Here is a 20,380-nt window from a genome sequence, read left to right as displayed (position 1 = left end):
GTCAGGGGAAGTGCAAATCCCCCCGACTGGTGCTCAACCCCCTTCTGATACCACCCAGCAGGATCATGTTGACTCATCTTCTATCCAGCAAGTGTTATCTGCCATTACAGCTTCGGAAAAAAGGGTCACAGATAAGATTGGCGAAGTTCAAGCTGATATTTCTTTGCCGAGACACGAATTTCCAAAAATACGTGAAAGGGTTGGTGAAACTGAAAATCGTATTTCTACTCTGGAGGATGCATCTGCTCAAGTGAAACGAGGGTTACAGAGCTTAGCGGCCCAGGTCTCCCAATGGAAAACCAAGTTGGTGGATATGGAATGCCGCTTGAGGAGAAGCAATCTCTGTTTTGTGGGCCTGCCGGAGCGGGCAGAAGGATCGGCTCCAGAGCAATTTCTAGAGAAGTGGCTGCTTGAGCAGTTTGGTAAAGATACCTTTTCACCCCAGTTTGCAGTGCAGAGTGCGCATTGTATACCATTTCAAGCTCCCCCACCTGGGGCACCATCCAGGACATTCATTGCAAAGCTCCTTCACTTCAGAGATAGAGATGCAGTCCTTAGACTGATTTGTCAAAAAGGCTCTTTGAAATATAATGGTACCAATATTTAGGTGTTCCCGGACTTTGCACTGGACATTCAGAAGTTCAGAGCTCAGTTTTCCGCAGTTAAACAGAAGCTGAGAGATCTTGGACTCAATGATGCTCCCAGCAAGACTTAGAGTGGAGGCACAGGGCAGATTTCATTTCTTCGCTTCACCAAAGGAGGCATTGATATGGCTGGACGGTCTTCCGCGCGAGAGAGAAAGAAACGTGCCTTAATTACACATGTTGAAGTCCGTGATTTTACTTTACAGGTTTGGCAGTGGAGGGCCAGCTACTACTTTTTCTAAAGGAGGTTTTGTGCTATTTATAGCTAAATTTGTGTAGCTTCCAAGTTTGTTCTAGTTTATAGAGCTGGTTTAGGGTAAAAGTGTACCTTAGTTTCAGGAAAAGGGGTATACGGGGTGGGGGTTGGGGAGTTAAATTGTTACAAATGTATTTTTGTATTATGTTTATTTTTTGTATTGTTTATACCACAATGTCTTTACATTTGCCTATAACTCAGGAAATAGTTTTTGCCTTGGTATGCACAGAGCGGGTCTCCATTATCTTCCTTCCGGCTAAGTGCTCCTTCTGTTTGATATATATCCGTTGTTTTCCAAAGGGTTATGATTGTAAATGGCTGTAAGTAGATCTGGAGGGGAAGGACTCAGACTACTGACATGGAATGTCAGGGGATTGAATGAAAAGATCAAACGCTCCCTGGTGTTAAATCAGCTGCGAAAATATAATATAGATATAATTTGTTTGGCCGAGACACATCTCTATGGCAGCAAAGTTTTAGCCTTAAAGCGTCAGTGGGTGGGATGGGCTTATCACTCAACGCACACTGCTAACTCTAGAGGAGTATCTATACTGGTAAGGAAATCCTTGACCTTTACATTGGAGCATGTGGAAATTGATCCCTATGGTAGATATGTGTTCCTAAGGGTAATTGTTAACTTCGCACCACTTATTATTTTGGCAATATATATTCCACCGCCATATAACAATGATGTTTTGTGTAAAGCCTCCTCATTCATGGCACTATCTCCGGCTACCCCAGTGGTATGCCTGGGAGATTTTAATAATGTCCTACACACAGGTTTAGATAGATGGCGGGAGTCAGGTGCATCATTACAAGGTGGTCCCACCCCTTTCTCGGGTATTAGAAGAAATGGGTCTGGTAGATGTACGGAGATGCAGAAATCCTAATAAACAGCAATTTTCATGTCATTCAACTAGCTAGAACACCTTTTCCAGGTTAGATTTGTTCTTACCTTCCTTGTCGTTGTCCCCTTATGTAACTTCGAAAGAATACTTGTCCAGAGGTATCTCAGACCACTCCCGGTTCTTGTTGGTATAGACTTGTCAAGTGATAGAGGAGTAAGATTTTGGAAGCTAAACCCCTGCTGGCTGAATACAATGGGTACGGGAGTAAGCCTTACAGTTCCTTGGGAAGGGTTTTTTACTGATAATAAAGGGTCAACGCATATGAATATTCTTTGGGACACATTCAAGGCCTTCATGAGGGGAACCCTAATTAAATGTATTACTGAAATTAAGAACTCCAATAGGAAAAAAGAGTCTGATTTGGAACAGCGTTGTAGAGATTTGGAATGTTTATATATAAGCTTGCATACCCCTGATGATCATCTACATTGGTTAAGGGGCCAGATAGAATGGAGAGATTATCTCCTAGATAAATCTAAACGTCGTCTCTTATTTTCCCAGCATAGGCAATACTCAGAGGCGGATATGGGTGGAAGCTACTTGGCCTGCCTTGCAAGGGATCAACAATCCCGTAGAGTAATCTCAGCAATTTATAATACTCAAAAAGATAAACTTTTTAGAGGTGGCGAAATTGTTGATACTTTTTATCAATACTATAAAGAAGCTTATACCTCAAGAGCCAAATATTCCCAGATTCAGCTGTCGGGTTACTTGGTTAAACTTCCCTGTCTTTCTCAGGACTCGGCATCTATTTTGAATGCGCCTATTACGGTGGAGGAAATAGTCTGCTATATCCTCGTTCCCTGGTCGTAAGGCACAGGGAATTGATGGCCTCCCTATAGAGCTATATAAAAAGTTTAAAGACTTTTTTATTCCCCAGCTGCTAGATTTGTATAATGGCCTTTTAAAATTGGGCTCATTGTCTCCATCTATGTCAGAGGCGCTAATAATGGTCTTGCTGAAACCTGGAAAGGATCACCTTTATCCCGAGTCATATAGACCTATTTCTTTACTCTGTACCGATGTTAAGATACTGGCTAAGATACTTGCCTCTAGGCTTAATTTTGTTATTTCCGAAATAATTCACCCTTATCAAACGGGCTTTATGTCTGGTAAATCCACTGTTTCAAATCTAAGACCCCTCTATACTCATATACAGTTTCCCCATGTGGCCGAGAAGGGGGCAGTGGTGGTGTCCTTGGATGCTGCCAATGCCTTTGACTCGGTCGAGTGGGGGTATCTTTGTGAGGCACTTCATAGATTTAAGTTGGGGGCGGAGTTTATTAAATTGATACGGCTATTGTATTCGGAACCAACAGCAAGAGTTTCTGTAAATGGCTACACGTCTCCCTCCTTTAGTTTGGGGCGAGGAACCAGGCAAGGCTGTCCCCTGTCTCCAGTATTATATGCGCTGGCCATAGAACCCCTTGCCTGCTTGGTTAGGGACCATCCGTTAATTGTTGGGCTCCCGATTGGAGAGGTATGTGATAATATAGCTCTTTATGCTGACGACATGTTTCTGTTAGACTCTGACTCCTCGTTGAACTGTCTATTGGAGGTGGTTAATAAATTTGGAGAATTTTCAGGCCTATTGATCAACTGGGATAAATCTTATATATTTCCCCTCCATGGTGTAATTCCCCCCCGAGGATAGGTCTAGACACTCTCTTAAATGGACCAAAAGGTTTAAGTATATTGGTGTCTGGATATCTAATTTGGCGAGTGAATTTGTATCTCTTAATATAGATCCAGTTATAGAATATTTTAAAGTAAAATCACATATTTGGAAAAAACTTCCCCTTACGGTAACGGGAAGGATTAACCTTTTCAAGATGGTAATACAGCCTCAATTCCTATATATTCTTCAGCACTCTCTGATATACCTCCCCCAAGCATTGTTTAATAAAATAGATTTATTTCCTTGTTTGTCTGGGGCGAAGGAATAGCACATATCCGAATGTCTATTTTGTGCAGAGCTAAGGCTGATGGTGGATTAGCGCTTTCGAATTTAAGAATATATTATTATGCAGCACAACTTGCCCATTTGATTAATTTGGGGGGAAATCAGATTGATCTGTTGGGCTTTCTGGCTGAGCAGGCTGAGGCATATGCTTCAGGCGGTGCACTATTGCTGCCTATGGGAATATTGCTAAGGGGAAAATATTTGAATAGGGTGGCCCCAATAGTTAGACAGGCTGTTGAAGTCTGGCGTATTTCTCAAAATATAGTGGGAAATGAAGGTTACGATCCTTTTACTCCTTTGTGGCATAATCTCTCCTTCCCGGAGCTTAATAAACTGAGAGAGTATAATATTTGGCAAAAATATGGTATAGTAAATATTGGACAGTTGTATCAGTCTGGTATATTGAAATCATTTGCACAACTATCACAAGAAAGGAGGATACCTAATTCTGTGTTTTACAGTTATCTACAACTTCAGCATTCCTTGAATGCTCAATTTCCTATCTCTACTCCCTTAATTGACATCTTCCCTTAAAACTCTTTTATTAAATTCCGAATCCTCTTCAAGCTCCTCACTCTTACATAAAAAGCCCTCACCAACTCCACTGCACACTACATCTCCACCCTCCTCTCTATTCATGCTCCATCCCGCCCTCTCCGATCTGCCAATGACCGTCGCCTCTCTTCCCCCCTGATTACCTCCTCCCATGCGCATATCCAAGACTTTGCCCGCGCTGCCCCCCTCCACTGGAACAGGCTCCCTCCCTCTATCAGAACTTCCCCTGATCTGTCCAGTTTCAAACGGGCTCTAAAAACCCACCTTTTTCTTAAAGCCTTCCAGTCTCCCACTTAATTTCCTAACTTACCTTCTACCTCTTCCCCTTCATTCCCTTTTCCTTATCTCTCCCTCTCTCCCCCGTGTCTCTCTGTCTACCCCACCCCTTAGATTGTACGCTCCTCTGAGCAGGGTCATCTCTCCTCCTGTCCTCACCACTCTTACTCGGCTCTCCAGCTACCTAGCCCTTTTCCTCAAGGACCCTCTTCCCCCCCGTCCCCTCTCACTCCTTCCTCTCCCCTCTGGGGGTTTCCCTGTCATCCGGGCCCTCCCTCTCGGGCTCAGCTGTATGCAGGACCTTCCCCTCGCCCTTCTAGCTGTGCTTTGAGCTCACCGAGTTACTGTGCTTATTGTTTACTGTACTGTACTGTCTCCCCTTGTATTGCAACTTTGTTTGTCCCTGTACGGCGCTATGGACACCTAGTGGCGCCCTATTAATAAAAATTAATAATAATAATAAATGTGGGTAAGAATAAAACTATTTCCCAGCTCTATTCAATCATTAATGGTTCTTTGGCCCCTAGGGATTTAGAATCATTGAAAGTGAATTGGCAGGTGAATCTGGGTCAGCTAACGGAGGAGGAATGGATTCACATGCTTAAATCTATTCGTAGTGCTACAGCCTGCCTCCGGTATCAACAAATACATCTATATATATTTCACAGAGTTTATCTGACTCCAGTTGGTTTGCACCGTATGGGTCGGAGAAGTGATGCAACCTGTCCAAAATGTAGTTTTTCCCCTGCAGATTTCTTGCATATGCTATGGGATTGCCCAGTAGTAGGTTCTTTTTGGGTGAAGGTCTGGAAATGTGTGACTGATACGATTCCAATGGCTCCCCATATGAATCACAAAATCTGTCTTTATGGGATATTGCTAGATGATCTAATTGATAAATATCCAGCTGTATATATCTTTAATTTAATGATACTCGCTAAAGTGGTGACCTCCCGGATATGGTTGGCGCCTGACCCACCTGATTTTCATAAGTGGAAAGTCCTGGTTAATAATACAAAGCAGCATGAAAAATATGTGTATACTAGTAGAAATGCTAAAGCAAAATATCCCAAAATTTGGTCTATGTGGTATACATCTAAATACCGAGTCGGTTCCATCAATCTGGAGTCTCTGGATTGAAGTGCAAAATGCGATGGGAGGGGCTGGGTGTCTGGGAGGGGAGGCTCGTTCTGTGCTAAATAAATTAAGCAAATAAAATAAATACATAATAAAAACTACAAAAATGCGGAAAATATGTGGACTATAGAAATGTACAATATGGGGGCGTTGGAGTGTAATCTATGCATTAATATGTTGTCAATATACAATGTCTGATTGTCGGATCACTCCGTGAATTGTCTATTTAGGTAGAGATAATGTCTCAAATGGTATAGGCTATAAATTGTGCTTCACTAATGTCCTGTTCCTAATGACTGGAATGAGATTAATGCTCAAATATTGAACGATGCAACTATTGTATTTAATTTGTTTCAAGTATAACTGTATGGAAATAGGTGATGTATTTGAGAAGCACTTCTAACTTAACTGTGGTGTATGTTTAAATGTTTTTTGTATGGTCACTTTTTTGTTGTGTGACTAAAAACTCAATAAAAAGTATCTGATTTAAAAAAAATATGCCCATCGCAATACAATTCACATGATGCTCCTGTCAACAAATGCTGAAAGAGTATTTAACAGTGTAGGCTAGGCCTACAGAGAATATATATGTTAAAGGGAATTCGGCTTGGAGAACTCATGAGAGCAAGGATAATTGCTTTATATTGCTCCCCCAAAGCAAGAGTTCGAGCAGAACAGATTTCAGTCTATTCCATTTACTTTACACAAATGGTTGCTGGTCCATCCTGCTGATTCTATTCATTGAACACCATGCTATGTTAATCAGAAGTTGTCCAGATGTTTCTGGTTTGGTTATTGGGTGTAGAGAATGCAAAATAGTAATTTTCACTGATGAACAGTTGATTACATCACTAACCACTCACATAATTACTAAACCTAATGCCTCTCTTTAAAGCATTTAGTAATCTTATCAAATTGTAAGATTAATTTTGCCAAGTCTGATGCTTTACTTATCAACTTGCCACAACCTCGGTAAACGCATTAGTGCACTCTTTCCCCTTTAAGTGGCAAACTACTAGCATTTATTTAGGAAATAAATCCCTAATATTCCCAACATGCTATATACTTACAATTTTAAACCATTACTGAAAGTTGTCAAGACAGACCTGGGAAAATGGGACCTTCTGCATTTCACCTTTTGAAGGGCAGGATAAGTGTGCTAAATAAGAATATACTGCCAAATGGTAGCAGAATTCACAATTCACGTACAAGTTTAACATGCCTCGAAAAAATCAGGTCATAAATACTGATAAGCTCAATTATACTCACATACTTAGATAGTTTCTGTTATAACGGTCACCATTGTGACAACTGGAACCAAAGAAAGCTAATCCCCGCTCAGAAATATTTAGAACAACATGCAGGATGTGCTCAAGAATTTGTTTCCAATATTTATCTTCCATAGTGACTTCGGTGAAGAGTAAATTGCCAATTGAAGTTTCAGCTAATATTGCTCTGAAGGCTGACTTCCATGCCACATAATTTTGTTTGTGCAGCGTTGAACTCTCGTGTGATGATATCGTCGTACAATTTCTTCCAACGTCTACTGAAGGTCCTTCCGGATTGAGCAGATAAAACCAAAACGATTGCTGCACTTTTATTACTGATATAGCAAGGTGCACAGTGGAGATATTTTTCTTTCTACAGTAGGTCCCACCATTTTTAAGATTTTTCTTAAGTAGAAGATAAGGGAAAGCATGCTTACTAGCATCTCGTGGAATGTTATTTGGTATTTTAAAACTAGGAATTTTAAGAAATGACTTTATTTGGACAGCATTGCTTTTGTTAATACCAATGTCGATCATGGTAAAATTTTCAGCAGAAATTAATGCTCTTCTGGTTCTTGGCGTTCTTGCTGTAGAGTTTCTGAATTGTAAACTGGATCTTCTGCTGCTTGTCTCGGTGTCGGCGCACTCAGCAGTATCACTGTTGGCACATTTCCTTCTCAACAAATGTCTTCATTCGCATGTTGAACCTCAGCCTCGGGCATTGAATTTGGAACAGAATTGTCATTTTTTGCAGTTGCGGTGGTTGGACTGACTTCACTTACAACTGGGTTTGAACCTGAAGTCCCTGATCCTGAAGCATTTGTTTTTGGATTACTTGTATTAAAGTTATTTTATCGTTTACCAATAATCATTGTCTATGCGATTTGTGTGGTTCCAACTCACAAAGTGATTTATTAGCAAAAGAATGACAAGGAAATAAATGAGTACAGCCGATACATATGCCGCACTCCACTTTATCCAGCTTAGTCATTCAATCCTGAAGTCTTTGGTCAAAGAGATTGTATGCTGGTTCCAGAGAGCAATATATATACAGTTGGTGTTACAGTAGATACAATACAGATGACTTGGCATGTTTCCTTCGGTTCAGGCTCCAGGACAGTCTAGTATAGTGTAGTTCATAGGTTAGTTCAAACGACATCCTCCAAGGGTGGGGGTCAGCTCTCCGATCAGACGCATACTAATCTTCCTGCTGAAAGCTAATTCAAACTGGTCTATTTACATTATACACACAATACCATCCTGATCATTAATTCCCAATATTTTATAACTAGCATAAACAAGGTGCGATCTTATAGCTGATGAAACCGAATCACTAAGGATAAATAGGGGATTAGAATGACACCAAACATGATATGTTTTATGTAAACTGAACCTTAGATCTCACTAAAGTGCATATAACATTAAAATATCTAACTATAAACTCAATAACATCTGTTCATAAACGACTATGGGTTGGAACTATTATAAAAATGAACTATGTACAAGTGAATGTGTAAGTGTATGCGTGCGTTAGTTATCGTGCAATTGCGTCATGACACGTGGCGTACTGATCGCAATCACATGGTAATCAATATACTTTCTTTCATCCAATTATTCGACTTTGACACTTGGGTGAGGAGCGTTTTCTTGTGATTTAGAAAGTTATTGGCCTTAACTTTTTAGATTCACTTCCATTGATTGTTGCAGTCGCCTTTTAGATGCCCCTCTTTCTAATTTCCTCAATGACATCATATGGTTTCTCATAATATTCTAAAACATCAATTGCATAAAAATTATTATTATTTTTTAATTCACATATGCTCACCCCACAGCTCACATTTCCCCATCACACCTCATTGCTCGCCCACAGCTCACTCCCTCCACTCACAACTCACACCTCTACATCACACCTTACTGCTCACCCCACAGCTCACACTGCCCCATCACATCTCACACTGCTCGCCTCATTGCTCATACTGTTCCCTTCATACCTCAAACTTCTCCCTTAATGTCCTTGAATTTTTCCAGCACCCAAAATAATTTCTCTAACTGCTTTAATTTATCCCAGAACTTCAATTGCCCCCCCCCCCACACACACACATTTACCCTAATTGTTCCCCAGCAATCACACACTTACCCTAGTTTTAGCCCAGCAATCACACACGCATCCTAGTTTTAGCCCAGCAATCACACACGCATGCATGCACGCTATTTAGAAAACATTGAGTCTTTCTGGCTGCAGCTCCTGCTCTTCCGCCCTGTGTGTCTGACAGCTGTTGCTCAGCCCGTGTAGCCCCAACCCCATGCTCAAACATCACACTCCCTCCCTCTCCTCTTCTGAAGTTCTGACAGCCCTGCAGGAGCTGGATGGAGACTGCAGAGAATGAGCCGGGCACACACTTATAAAAACATTGGCAAATAGTCACCGCCCTAGTTACGGTCCTGTAACTTAGTTTATGCTATTTACCTTTAAAAGCGTTCAGTTGTTTACCTAAAAAAAGTTATATTTTAAAATGTATGTTTTAAAAAATGTGGGCAGCATGGTGGCTTAGTGGTTAGCACTTCTGCCTTACAGCACTGAGGTCAAGAGTTCAATTCCCCTGCCATGGTCTTTTCTGCGAGGAGTTTGTATGTTCTTCCCGTGTTTGTGTGGGTTTCCTCCTGGTGCTACGGTTTCCTCCCACACTCCAAAAACATACTAGTAGGTTAATTGGCTGCCAACAAAATTGACCCTAGTCTGTGTGTTTGTCTGCGTGTGTTAGGGAATTTACACTGTAAGCTCCAATGGGGCAGGGACTGATGTGAGTGAGTTTTCTGTACAGCGCTGTGGAATTGGTGGCGCTATATAAATAAATGGTGATGATCATGTGTTGATAAAAACAAAACCTATTTATTCTATACAAGCATGAGCAGTTTAATTATAAAAAATGTATGAAATTAACTTGCCTAACATGCCAATTCTGCAATTCCTCTAGTAAGCATTGAACATCAAACAGTCCAGTCTCCTATTTATAAACAAACTATTCGCTTGCAAAGTTGCAAATCACTCAGCCCGGCAAATTTCAAGGACAAGTGACGTTCTAATGTGTCTGTGTGGTCAGATGCAAAGAGAGCAATAACCACATGTCAATTTAAACTTGTTTAGGTGCTAGGTTTACTTTTATTAATTGGAAATTGCCAAATTAGCAAACAGATAAATGTATATATAATAAATAGTTAATAATAAATAACATTTTGAGGCCCCTCTGCCAGTCGGAGGCCCGGGGGAATTTCCCCTCTAGACCCCCCCTAAATCTGGTAGGACCTGATGACTGTATCCACAATGGAGCAATCCTAAATCAACATACAAGAAACGAATTACAAAGTTATGACCAGATGGAATAGGAATCTGGATATAATTCATACAGCAGTCCCTACTTTTAGCAATGCATGCTGGAGTGTCTGCCAAAGGAGTGTTTCATATATTTTAGACTTGTCCTTGCATCCTACCCTTTCATGTGAGGGTCTCTCAGAGATTTTTACAGTGTTTACAGAAACAGAGATGCTGCTCCATCTCAATTCTGATTCCATAACCACCTGCAAGAGAATGGTCTTGCTGCACCTTTTAAATGCAGCCAAAGCTTTAATTAAGACCCTCTGGTGTACCAACACTAATCTGCCTAGAAAGGAATGGAATGGCTTCAAATAGTATAGAAGAGCATGTTTATGGAATTATTCACAAAATCCACACTAGAAAACAAAATTTTGATATGAAATTGTCAAAATGGAAGGCTTTCATTACATTTACAGCATTTTCCCACTTTGTTTGAACTTAGACAGCCACAAGTAATATGCTGATTATATGTATCACTCTTCACGCTCTCACCTAATTGGATACTTATGGAATGCCCAAAGAAAGTGATAACGGTTACCTATCTTATATCATGAAATCCAGACTCAAATATATTATGTGAATATGTATTTTATATCAGATGACTGTTAGAACACCATTGTGAATTACTGTAACCCTATGTATATTGTCTTCTCTAACTCCTCCTTGACTTTCCCTACCCCTGTGTAACTTTGTTGCCCCCACATTTTGTATGCAGCTGCACAAACAATGATGATAAATAAAAAAAAGTAAAGTATAAGTGACAGTGTATTTGATGTTACATGTAATGTAGCACCCCACCCCTACTAGAAGAGCAGGCCATTTATAAATAAATATATATAGTTCTGTGCTGTCATAAGATCAGAATAAGTACAAATTTATGTTTGAAAGCAAAACCCCACCCAATGTAGATAAGTGACAATTAGGCAAGTGGGACATGCACAAAAATGGTGCAGATGGAAAATTCCCATGGATATGCAATTTATTTGAAAATCATGAAAACAGCGTCTCAACCACCAATGCTAACTACAGCTACACTATTTCTTGGCAAGGAACAAAATACCTGTACTTTATTTTTTCCATCATGAAAGACTGTGTTCATCAGGCTTTTTATATCTCTCACTGACTGTTTTATCTAACTACATTGTACATGTAGGATGCATTGTGGTAAAATATAAGACACTTTAAAGGGATTTAGATGCTGTGTTAGTAAGTTTATGCAGTTTTCAGGTCAAGAAAGAATAGGCACTATATGTTATTTTAAGGTGAATGTATCAAATGCCTCTCTGTAATGAACAGAAATGAATAAATAAAGTTTTGATGAAAATTGTATTCTTAGTTAATTTAATAATAATTGTGTTTGATTATAACCTCAAATGCTTAATATCTTTCATCCTTGAAGAAACATGCAAGCACCAACGAAGACAGAATCGGGGACCAAGCACTTGCCAGTGGCCTGTCGTTGGGTATAACTTGGAGCAAGGAAAATGCTATAGAATTAAACACAATTGCCAAAGAAGACTGCTCAAGCCCAGAGACAGGGTTATCAGAGGAAGTTGAAATTACCAGCTGCAACGTGAGCTGTCGGGGAGTTTCCATTGAAGACTTTCTTGAAGTACACCGAGAAGAGGAGAAGCAGTCGAGTGGGACAAATCTTAATTATGAAGCAGAGGTTGGTAATAAAGAAATACTAAAATAATCAATTACTGGGGTCAAATTATATCAAGTTGTATTATTCTTACATTTTACCTGTTTTGGATCAGTTATAGCCAGATATTGATTATGTGTACAGCAAATAATATTAAGTTATACAGTGTTCTCAGAAAATTTTGCCAGTCGGGTGGCATTAAAAAGTAGCCGAGAATAATATCTGCAATAATAATAAAGAAAAAAATGTTGGAGGTTAATGCCAACAGTTTTATTGTTTATAAAAACTCCGGAGGTTATTACCCACTTGCTTGCTGGACTGGGCACACTTTTTTTTTTTTTTTAGTAATTTATTTTTTCATGCCTGGCAGCTGAATCTCTGTCTGCTTGAACTGGCCAGACAGGTGATCAGTGGTCTACATACTCTGCTGGCTGCAGTGCTCCAACAGTGCTGATTATAATAGGCTAAACAATGGTTTACCCTATTATAAAAGAACTCTTTCGGACTCCAAGTCCAAGTGCCGGGTGGCAAGTAAAAACAGCCAGATGGAGCTCCCGGGAAATAGGCTCTGGGGAGTACACGGCTTATATATTGTTAACATATTACACAGTTTTTTACTGAGAACATTTAATTACATCAGTCCCTACACTAGGGAAGCTTGCATGTACATTTTCAAACAATCGAACCCATGGCCCCAGCGCTGGGAGCTGGGCCGCATTTACCATTCGGCAACCTAGGCAATTGCCTAGGGCCCAACGGTCCCCAGAGGGCCCTCCCAGGGCTGGAGGTGAGACCACCCTTTAAAAATGGGCCGCTACTTATGGGCCAATGCTATGTGCTTGCCCCCCTGGGCTAAAGTCTTCCAGCCAGCCCCTGACCAGGGGTATATGTTATGCTAAAAAACTATAGCGCTATGGATTTTTTCAGGGAGGGGGCCCCAAACCAGTATCTTGCCTAGGGCCCCATATGGTCTAAATCGGGCTCTGGCTGGGAGGCAGTATTGCTAGTTATTGGTCCACCAAAATTGTGGAACTAAAAACTGTTGTATCCTAGTAGAACAGCATTGCTCAGCTAACATGAGGGAATACTGTTTTACTGGTGGATTGTCCATACCACAAAAATATCATATATTCAAAGATTTATTGGAAGGGAGAGGGGTATGGTGAAATCCAGGACCTCCAGTCTATTAATTTTATGTCTATTTGATTTCGGTACATTTTTAAGAAAGGTTACATTTTCTTTATTTGGTTACGAATACCTGTCCCCTCCCCATATATCTTTCATGCTCATGTAAGTTGTCAATGCTGATTTTAGAATATCATTGCTGTAAATAATTTGAAATGGTATGTTTATTATTCAGTACATCAAGTAGTTATGTCTAGTAAATTTCAATAGTTATCAGAATAATAGTTTTTTGCTTTATTTGAATCAGGATGTTGATGAATTGCTCTCAGAAACACATTCAAGTGTCGCACATATTGATCATAGTCGCAGTTCTAACCTCTCTGACATCCAGGAGGAAGAAGAGGATGAGGAAGACGATCCCAATGCTAATTCCAGTGTCAAAAATTGGGGACATTCATCATCGAGGACAGGAGCAGACAGCACAGGGAAGGTACATATTGCAAGTTTGTTCATTATACATCTGGAAATATAGGAAGAAGAATGCTTGTTCAAATGAGAATTTAATAAGCAATTGAAAATATGAAACCCACAGATCATATTGGTATATGGATTGTAGTTTTAGTAATATCACCTAGTCCTCTTAGTTTGGTTAATTTTAATGTTATGTATATAGTTCTGTTTTTTCTATATCAGTTCTCCTAATTGTAAGTCTTAAGTAAGAGAGAATTAGCTTTACTGTAACACAACAGCCATGTAGGTATTTAGAGTGGGATACATTTAAATATAGTCTTTATCACCAGAAATGTATTGATTTAATTACAAATTACTTACAATTGTGCTATGTGGGGATTTCCTCATGAGAAGTGAAACTATTTTGTTAGAGAGCAATATTTGGACTATATTTGAAATGAACACAAATGGAATATTTAGTGAAATCTTACTTTACTGTAATCAGTGTGGAGTTTATCATAGAAAATACTTTATTATTTTTTATTGTTACATATTAATTAAGCGGTAACATTTCCTACAGTTAGACTTAAACTAGCTAATACTTTCACCTCCCTACTTTATTATGTACTCAATACTTTTTTCACACTGCTTCCTGTGCTTTTTGATTCCTTTGAAAATACATGTAGTTGGACTGTTGTGAGACAGACAGCGATGAGGAAATTCTTGAGAGGATTTTGGATCTGCCTCTACATAAACATTGCAGTAAGAAACTATTTAGTATACCAGAGGTAACTGAAGAAGAAGATGAAGTAGAGGAGAATCGTTTCCCTCCCATTATTTCTAAGACCGCAGACTGTAATGTGGAGAATCAGAAGTACCAGTACATGAAAGCTCATGAAACCTATCCACAGAAGCCAGTAGTTGAAACTTGTGTAAACTTACCCACACAGACTTGTGACAAAGAAATCAATGCAAACAGCAGGAGTGCTGCATGTGTTGGAGAAGACTGTGTCTTTCATGATCAGGACTGGCATAATAAATTACAAAGTTGTGTTCCTTGTTCTCCACCTGACTTTTTAAAGTTGCCTGTTTCCGAAAGCCTTACATGGAATACAAAAAGGAACAGCCATGTAAATAAGAGAACCCACTGTTTCACAGAACCAAACCAGAAAAAGCAGAATGATGGACGTGAGCACTGTAGCCGCTTGTCCACAAATTGTAACCAAGCTGGAGTTTACAATTCCAGATGTCACAATCAGAAAGAGATGGTAGCCAATTGTACAACTCATGTAATGTCCCCAATAAGCCACAAAAGTTTGAAAACCAAACTGTCTAGAAATGTTCAAAGGCATCAGGTGCCTGGTTCCACCAATGTTAAAACAAAAGTTCCTAGTTCTTTCAGCACCAGCCATTTAGAAATTGATGTAGAATATGATACAGAAGATGAGGAGGAACGATCATCCCCAGCTCACTATGCCAATCAGACTAAAGTTGATCTTTGGGAAGACAGCTCACAGACAGACAGGGAAGGGTGGAGTGAAAGCTCCAGCCACTCTGAGCCTATCCAGTATACAAGAAGAAAAAAGGAGGTTAAGAGACCAGTTGAGAAACAGAATATAGAATATATTAAAGGGACTCCACCTCTACTCCACATTGTAAAAACTAATGGAGCCCAGCAGGGCAGCAATAGAGTTGATCAAGGTAGCAGAGCGGCAAGTAACAAAGCTTTGAGGACAGCTCGATTGGAATGTGCTGGAAAGGTGATACTCGATTTGCCAACCTTTATAAAGGTGTGCTTGGTTGTTTCCTCCCTTTCCTGGTTTTTAGATGCTGTGTAGTAGTGGCTGTAGCTTTGTTAGCGTCATCTCTTCATTTGCTTTATACATGGTCTCAGAAAGCAACCACTTAGAAAAAAAATAGGTATTCTGGAGCTTTCACTGCTGCTCATTGACTGCTTTTGCATTAAGTGCTTTTTACAGTGATTTTTTTTTTTTTAAAGATCCTTAAGCATACAGTATTCCTCACCAAATAATTTACATAGCATATGTCAATTTAAAGTGTGAATAAGGGTTTTCCATTATTTGGAGCACAATGTTTAAAAATTGTTTAATTACATTCAGAATGACCTGCATTACCTTCTGCCATTATCTTCTTAATTACATTGTTTAGCAGTGCTCCGCAGTGTCTGTAAGGGAAGGCACTTGGTGATAATAGCACTGATCAGGAACAATTAGTTATTTTTCTTAATGTTTTTTGGACCATTTCCAGATAAAAGTCCTAATACCTGGAAATCTGTGATAGGATGGACCGCCTATGCCACCCTGTCAGTTGTTGCTGGGAACCGGCTGGGCTTACTTTGCCACCATTCCCTTTCGTTATTTAGTATATGCCCATCCTGCTGCAGTGGGAGGGGCCTGTTGCCATCACTGAACTCCTTTATGGCACTCAGAACCACGTTCCTTCTGGGTAACTGTCACTGCTAGTGTACTCCTGTGCAAGATTTAGGGTCTAATCGGCAGGTCACAGGATTACAGCAATATTGAAGAAGTTGTCAAGTAGGTCTTTGAAGCAGAGTGATGTTTATTGCTCAAGTGTCCTGACAAGGACAGTCCCACTGACTTAAGGTATCAGTGGTCAGGTCAGATGGAACATCAGAATGATACATTACATGCTCACACAGCTCATCTTTTATACAGTGCTGAAATAGTCTATTTTTATAATCAGGATGTACTCTATTTACACAAACATGGATTTACATGCATTGCAAAGCCACTAATATTTATACTTTTAGGGGGGTATTCAATTGTTGCTTTTAACGTGCTAAAACAAAAAAAAAACGAGCGCTCGAAAAATATTACAGTTTATACGGTAATATGCGCGTAAATACCGTTAATACGGTAGTTTACTCGCTGATTTTCACTGCGATGAAATTTAGCGAGTAATTACCGTAGTAACGCTAATATTTTTAGAGCGCTCGTTTGAGAGCGTTAACGGCAACAATTGAATACCCCCCTTATAGCTATAAAATTCTTAAAAACCTTGTTGTGATTTCCTGGATCTTATTTCAGAGGCAGGACACTCACTAGCAGTCAAAAGGTCTGCCTTGCATGAATACTTCAGACAGCTGTCGAATACACATTTCCACAAAACAGCAAAAACCCAAAACAAGCCACTTCCCCACATCACAATACACCAAAAGGGTTGGTAAACATAGGCTCATTGTATCAGATATATACATCAGAAATAGGCATATGCTATAGCAAGGTTAAACAAGAGACAAATTTCTTCCCCTGGTCTCAGAAATAACGATTTCCTATCTCACAATATGCACAATATCAAAAATAAGTGCACATGCAATTATGTAAATAAGTGCCCTGCACTATTTGCTTTAAATAAGTTTATACCAAAAGTTATTTAATAGTGATCCAGTCACACCTGTATTTACATTAACAAGTAGACCCAACTAATTAAAAATCATTGGCCTGATTCATTAAGGAGCACAAAATGAATCTTTCTGTTACGTTCTATTGGGGGACACTGCAAAACATAGGGGTATAGCTGGTGGTCCTGGGAGTCAGGCACTTAAACAGTTAAATCTGTGAGTGTAGCTCCACCCCTGCTATGCCCCTCCCACAGGAGAAATACTCAGTTCAGTTTTAGTGCCTTCAGGAGTTGGGCATGCTTTCCAAGGCTCCTGCGTTGGATTTAGATATATATAATTTTTTTTATTCATTTTGTTTTATTTAATTTACATTTTTTTTAACTCTTTATTCATTACAAGAGGAAACAACAAGAAAATAAATACGAACAGCAAATAAAACAAAAGATTATAAGTCAACAAGGGGGAGGGTGAAGGAAAAGGCACTTATATCGTCATAACTTTTACTAAATTTAAACAACATGTCCAAGGGATAAAGACCTATGTATTTAAAAAGCAAATATCAACACGTACGGGTCTCTTACCTATGGAGCACAACACCGAACCTGGAGGATCCGGAGGAGGCCCAGAATCTAGTTGCTGTTAGAAGATGAGGAAGCCATAGACAGTGAGCAGCTACGGTTTTCCTGTAGGTACCACAGGGCCCAAACCTTATCAAAGTTGTATGATTTATCATGAAGGTAGCAAGTGATGCTCTCCATGCTTGCGATATGCCAGATATAATTCTGTACAGCCTGCATGGAGGGGGGATTAGGGTCTTTCCAATGTTTAGCTATTAGAGATTAAGCAGCAGCTAGAATGTGAGATATCAGCTTGTTGGAGGGGGCGCTCTCATCGGGGATAGGGCAAGAGAGAAGAAACGACCAGGGATCCTTAATGGCCTGTTGCTCAGTTACGGAGTTAATAAGAGCAAGGACCATGTTCCACAAAGAGATTATACAGGGGCAGGTCCACCATATATGTAGCATTGTGCCTCTCTGGCCGCATTCCCGCCAACAGCTCAGAGTAGCAGTGGGGAACATTCTAGACAACCTGTCAGGGGTATAGTACCACCTATAGTACAATTTGTATGCAGTTTCTTTAATAAGCGTGGATATTGAGCTCTTGCCAATCCCCTCCCTGACCTCCTCCCAACAAGACTCATCCGGGGGCAGCACGGTGGCTAAGTGGTTAGCATTTCTGCCTTACAGCGCTGGGGTCATGAGTTCAATTCCCGACCATGGCCTTATCTGTGTGGAGTTTGTATGTTCTCCCCGTGTGTGCGTGGGTTTCCTCCGGGAATGTGGGTTGCTCCAAAGGGGAGTTAGGGGGGAAACAAGGGAGGATAATTTATGCTTGAGCCGGCACGAGTCCCACAGGAACAAAAAAAATTGTTCTCGATTGTTCTTCTTAAAAAGTGGTGATATAGACTCCCAGATACTTGATCTTGGTCATCTGCCAGCGTAGGGCAAAATTTGTCTGAAGGCTGGCACTGAGGGCAGGGGGAGTGTGTAGGAGCATGGCTACAGATTTAGTCAAATTTATTTTGTAGCTTGAAAGAAGACCGTACTCATCTATAAGCCTGTACAGAACGGGTAGAGAGCCTCGAGGATTCGTGAGAGAGAGAAGAATATCGTCTGCAAAAAGGGAGATCTTGAATTCCCAGCGACCGACCTCCACACCCGTTATCAGAGCTGTCTGTCTAATCATTGCCGCCAAAGGCTGTATAACCAATGCCAAAATTAGAGGTGATGGGGCATCCTTGTCTCGTCCCATTGTAAAGGGAGAGGGGGTCGAATAGCGAGCCATTAACCAATACCCTAGCAGTAGGAGATTTGTAAAGAGCAGAGACCCCTGTCAGGAATTCAGCCAAGAAGCCATAAGTTTTTAGAACGTGAAACATAAAGTCCCACAAGATCCGATCGAATGCCTTCTCGGCGTCCAAAGAAACAAACATAGCTGGGAGACGCCTCTGGTTAATTATTTGAACTAAATTCATTGCGCGACAGGTATTATCTCTATTTTGACGACCAGGGATAAATTCCACCTGATCATAATGGATCAGACCCGGAAAGACACCATTCAACTGAGTGGCTAGAATTTTTGCATAGATCTTAACATAAACATTAAGGAGGGAAATAGGGTGGTAGCTCGCACAATCACTAGAATCCTTCCCTTCCTTATGTATAACTACTATGTGTGCTTCCAACATCGATTTGGGGAAAGAGGTTCCTTGCAAAACAGCATTAAACCGGGTGCGGAGGTGGGGGACCAGAGTCTGTGAAATTCTCTTATAGTAGGCCGCGGTGAAACAGTCTTGGCCTCTGGCTTTTTGTGCTTTAATAACCGCCAGTATTTCCTCTGATGAGATTTCCTAATTTAATTGTTGAACCGAATCACAGGAGAGAGTGGGGAGGTTCGCTTGTTTCAAAAGCGCCTTTATGGTTTCAGCATGGGGGGGTGTTTCTAGGGTTCGAGCTATCAAAATTATACAAAGCGGAATAAAAGTTCTGAAACTCTCGTCCTATTTGGCCATAACGTTGTTTTAGGAGGTTTGGGCTCTCAGATGGTCGGCCAAAATCCTATCTGCTTTGTCTCCCTTCTCGTAAAACGTCTGTTTCAGCTGTTTCATAGCTGCGGCTGTGGACTCTGAGAGGAGGAGATTTAAATCACACAGGAGTTTATTCAAAGTGGCTACATCCGAGGAAAGTTTATGTTGTCATTTCAGGGTCTGAAGTTGGATGGCTAGCGAAGTGCGCTTAGAAATAGCTAATTTCCTATGGCGGGAGGCCATGTTAATCACATGACCCTGTGTCGCCGCCTTATGGGTTCCCAGAGGGTCGTGGTGGCATGTCTGGAAGGTCATTTAGGAGGAAATATTCGTCTAACAGGGACCGCAGTTCAAGGGAAAGTTGTGGATCGTGTAAGATGGTGTCTCCGAGGCGCCGCGCAGCAGGACGGTTGCGAGAGACTATATCAGTTAGGTCAGCAGATACGGGGGAGTGGTTAGACCATACCATCGGGTGGATATAGGCTGCCTGGAACTTCAGTGACAAATCGTGGCCGAGAAAGGCCGTGTTAATTTACAATTTTAACTTTGGGAGAATAAAATTGCTCTCTAGGGGGCGCTTCCCGAGGGGTGGCTAGACTGAGGTCTTCCTCCATCTTGTATTCTCTGGATGGGGTAAGTGACATTGACGGCCATCTCACCCCCAGCTTAACCGTCTATTTGGGCTCACATAATACCGTCCAAAGGACTGTCGGCGCTCACAGCGCTGACATTTGCGGCCGCAGTACACGGCAGGTACTGCAGTCGCCTCTCCTCTCCCTCCTAGGCAAAGAGCAGTAACAGGGGTACCTAA

At 40.8% G+C, this 20,380-nt stretch overlaps 1 protein-coding gene across 11 annotated transcripts in view; it reads left to right on the top strand.

Moving 5' to 3' along the window:
* The window catches only part of TSPOAP1 (TSPO associated protein 1), a 341,002-nt gene that overhangs the window by 237,315 nt on the left and 83,307 nt on the right, over positions 1–20,380 (top strand). For 9 of the 11 annotated variants that reach the window (XM_075196596.1, XM_075196599.1, XM_075196594.1 and 6 more), the window contains 3 exons: positions 11,780–12,049; positions 13,458–13,640; positions 14,287–15,390. In XM_075196596.1, coding sequence (XP_075052697.1) covers positions 11,780–12,049; positions 13,458–13,640; positions 14,287–15,390 — 1,557 coding nt within the window. The remainder of the gene's footprint in view (positions 1–11,779; positions 12,050–13,457; positions 13,641–14,286; positions 15,391–20,380) is intronic. The other 2 variants (XM_075196597.1, XM_075196605.1) reach the window with 2 other exon arrangements.

Source organism: Mixophyes fleayi, chromosome 2, assembly GCF_038048845.1.
Source record: "Mixophyes fleayi isolate aMixFle1 chromosome 2, aMixFle1.hap1, whole genome shotgun sequence".
Lineage (NCBI taxonomy): Eukaryota > Metazoa > Chordata > Amphibia > Anura > Limnodynastidae > Mixophyes > Mixophyes fleayi.
Note: the sequence above shows the minus strand (reverse complement) of the source record. Positions and strands in the feature narration are given on the sequence as shown.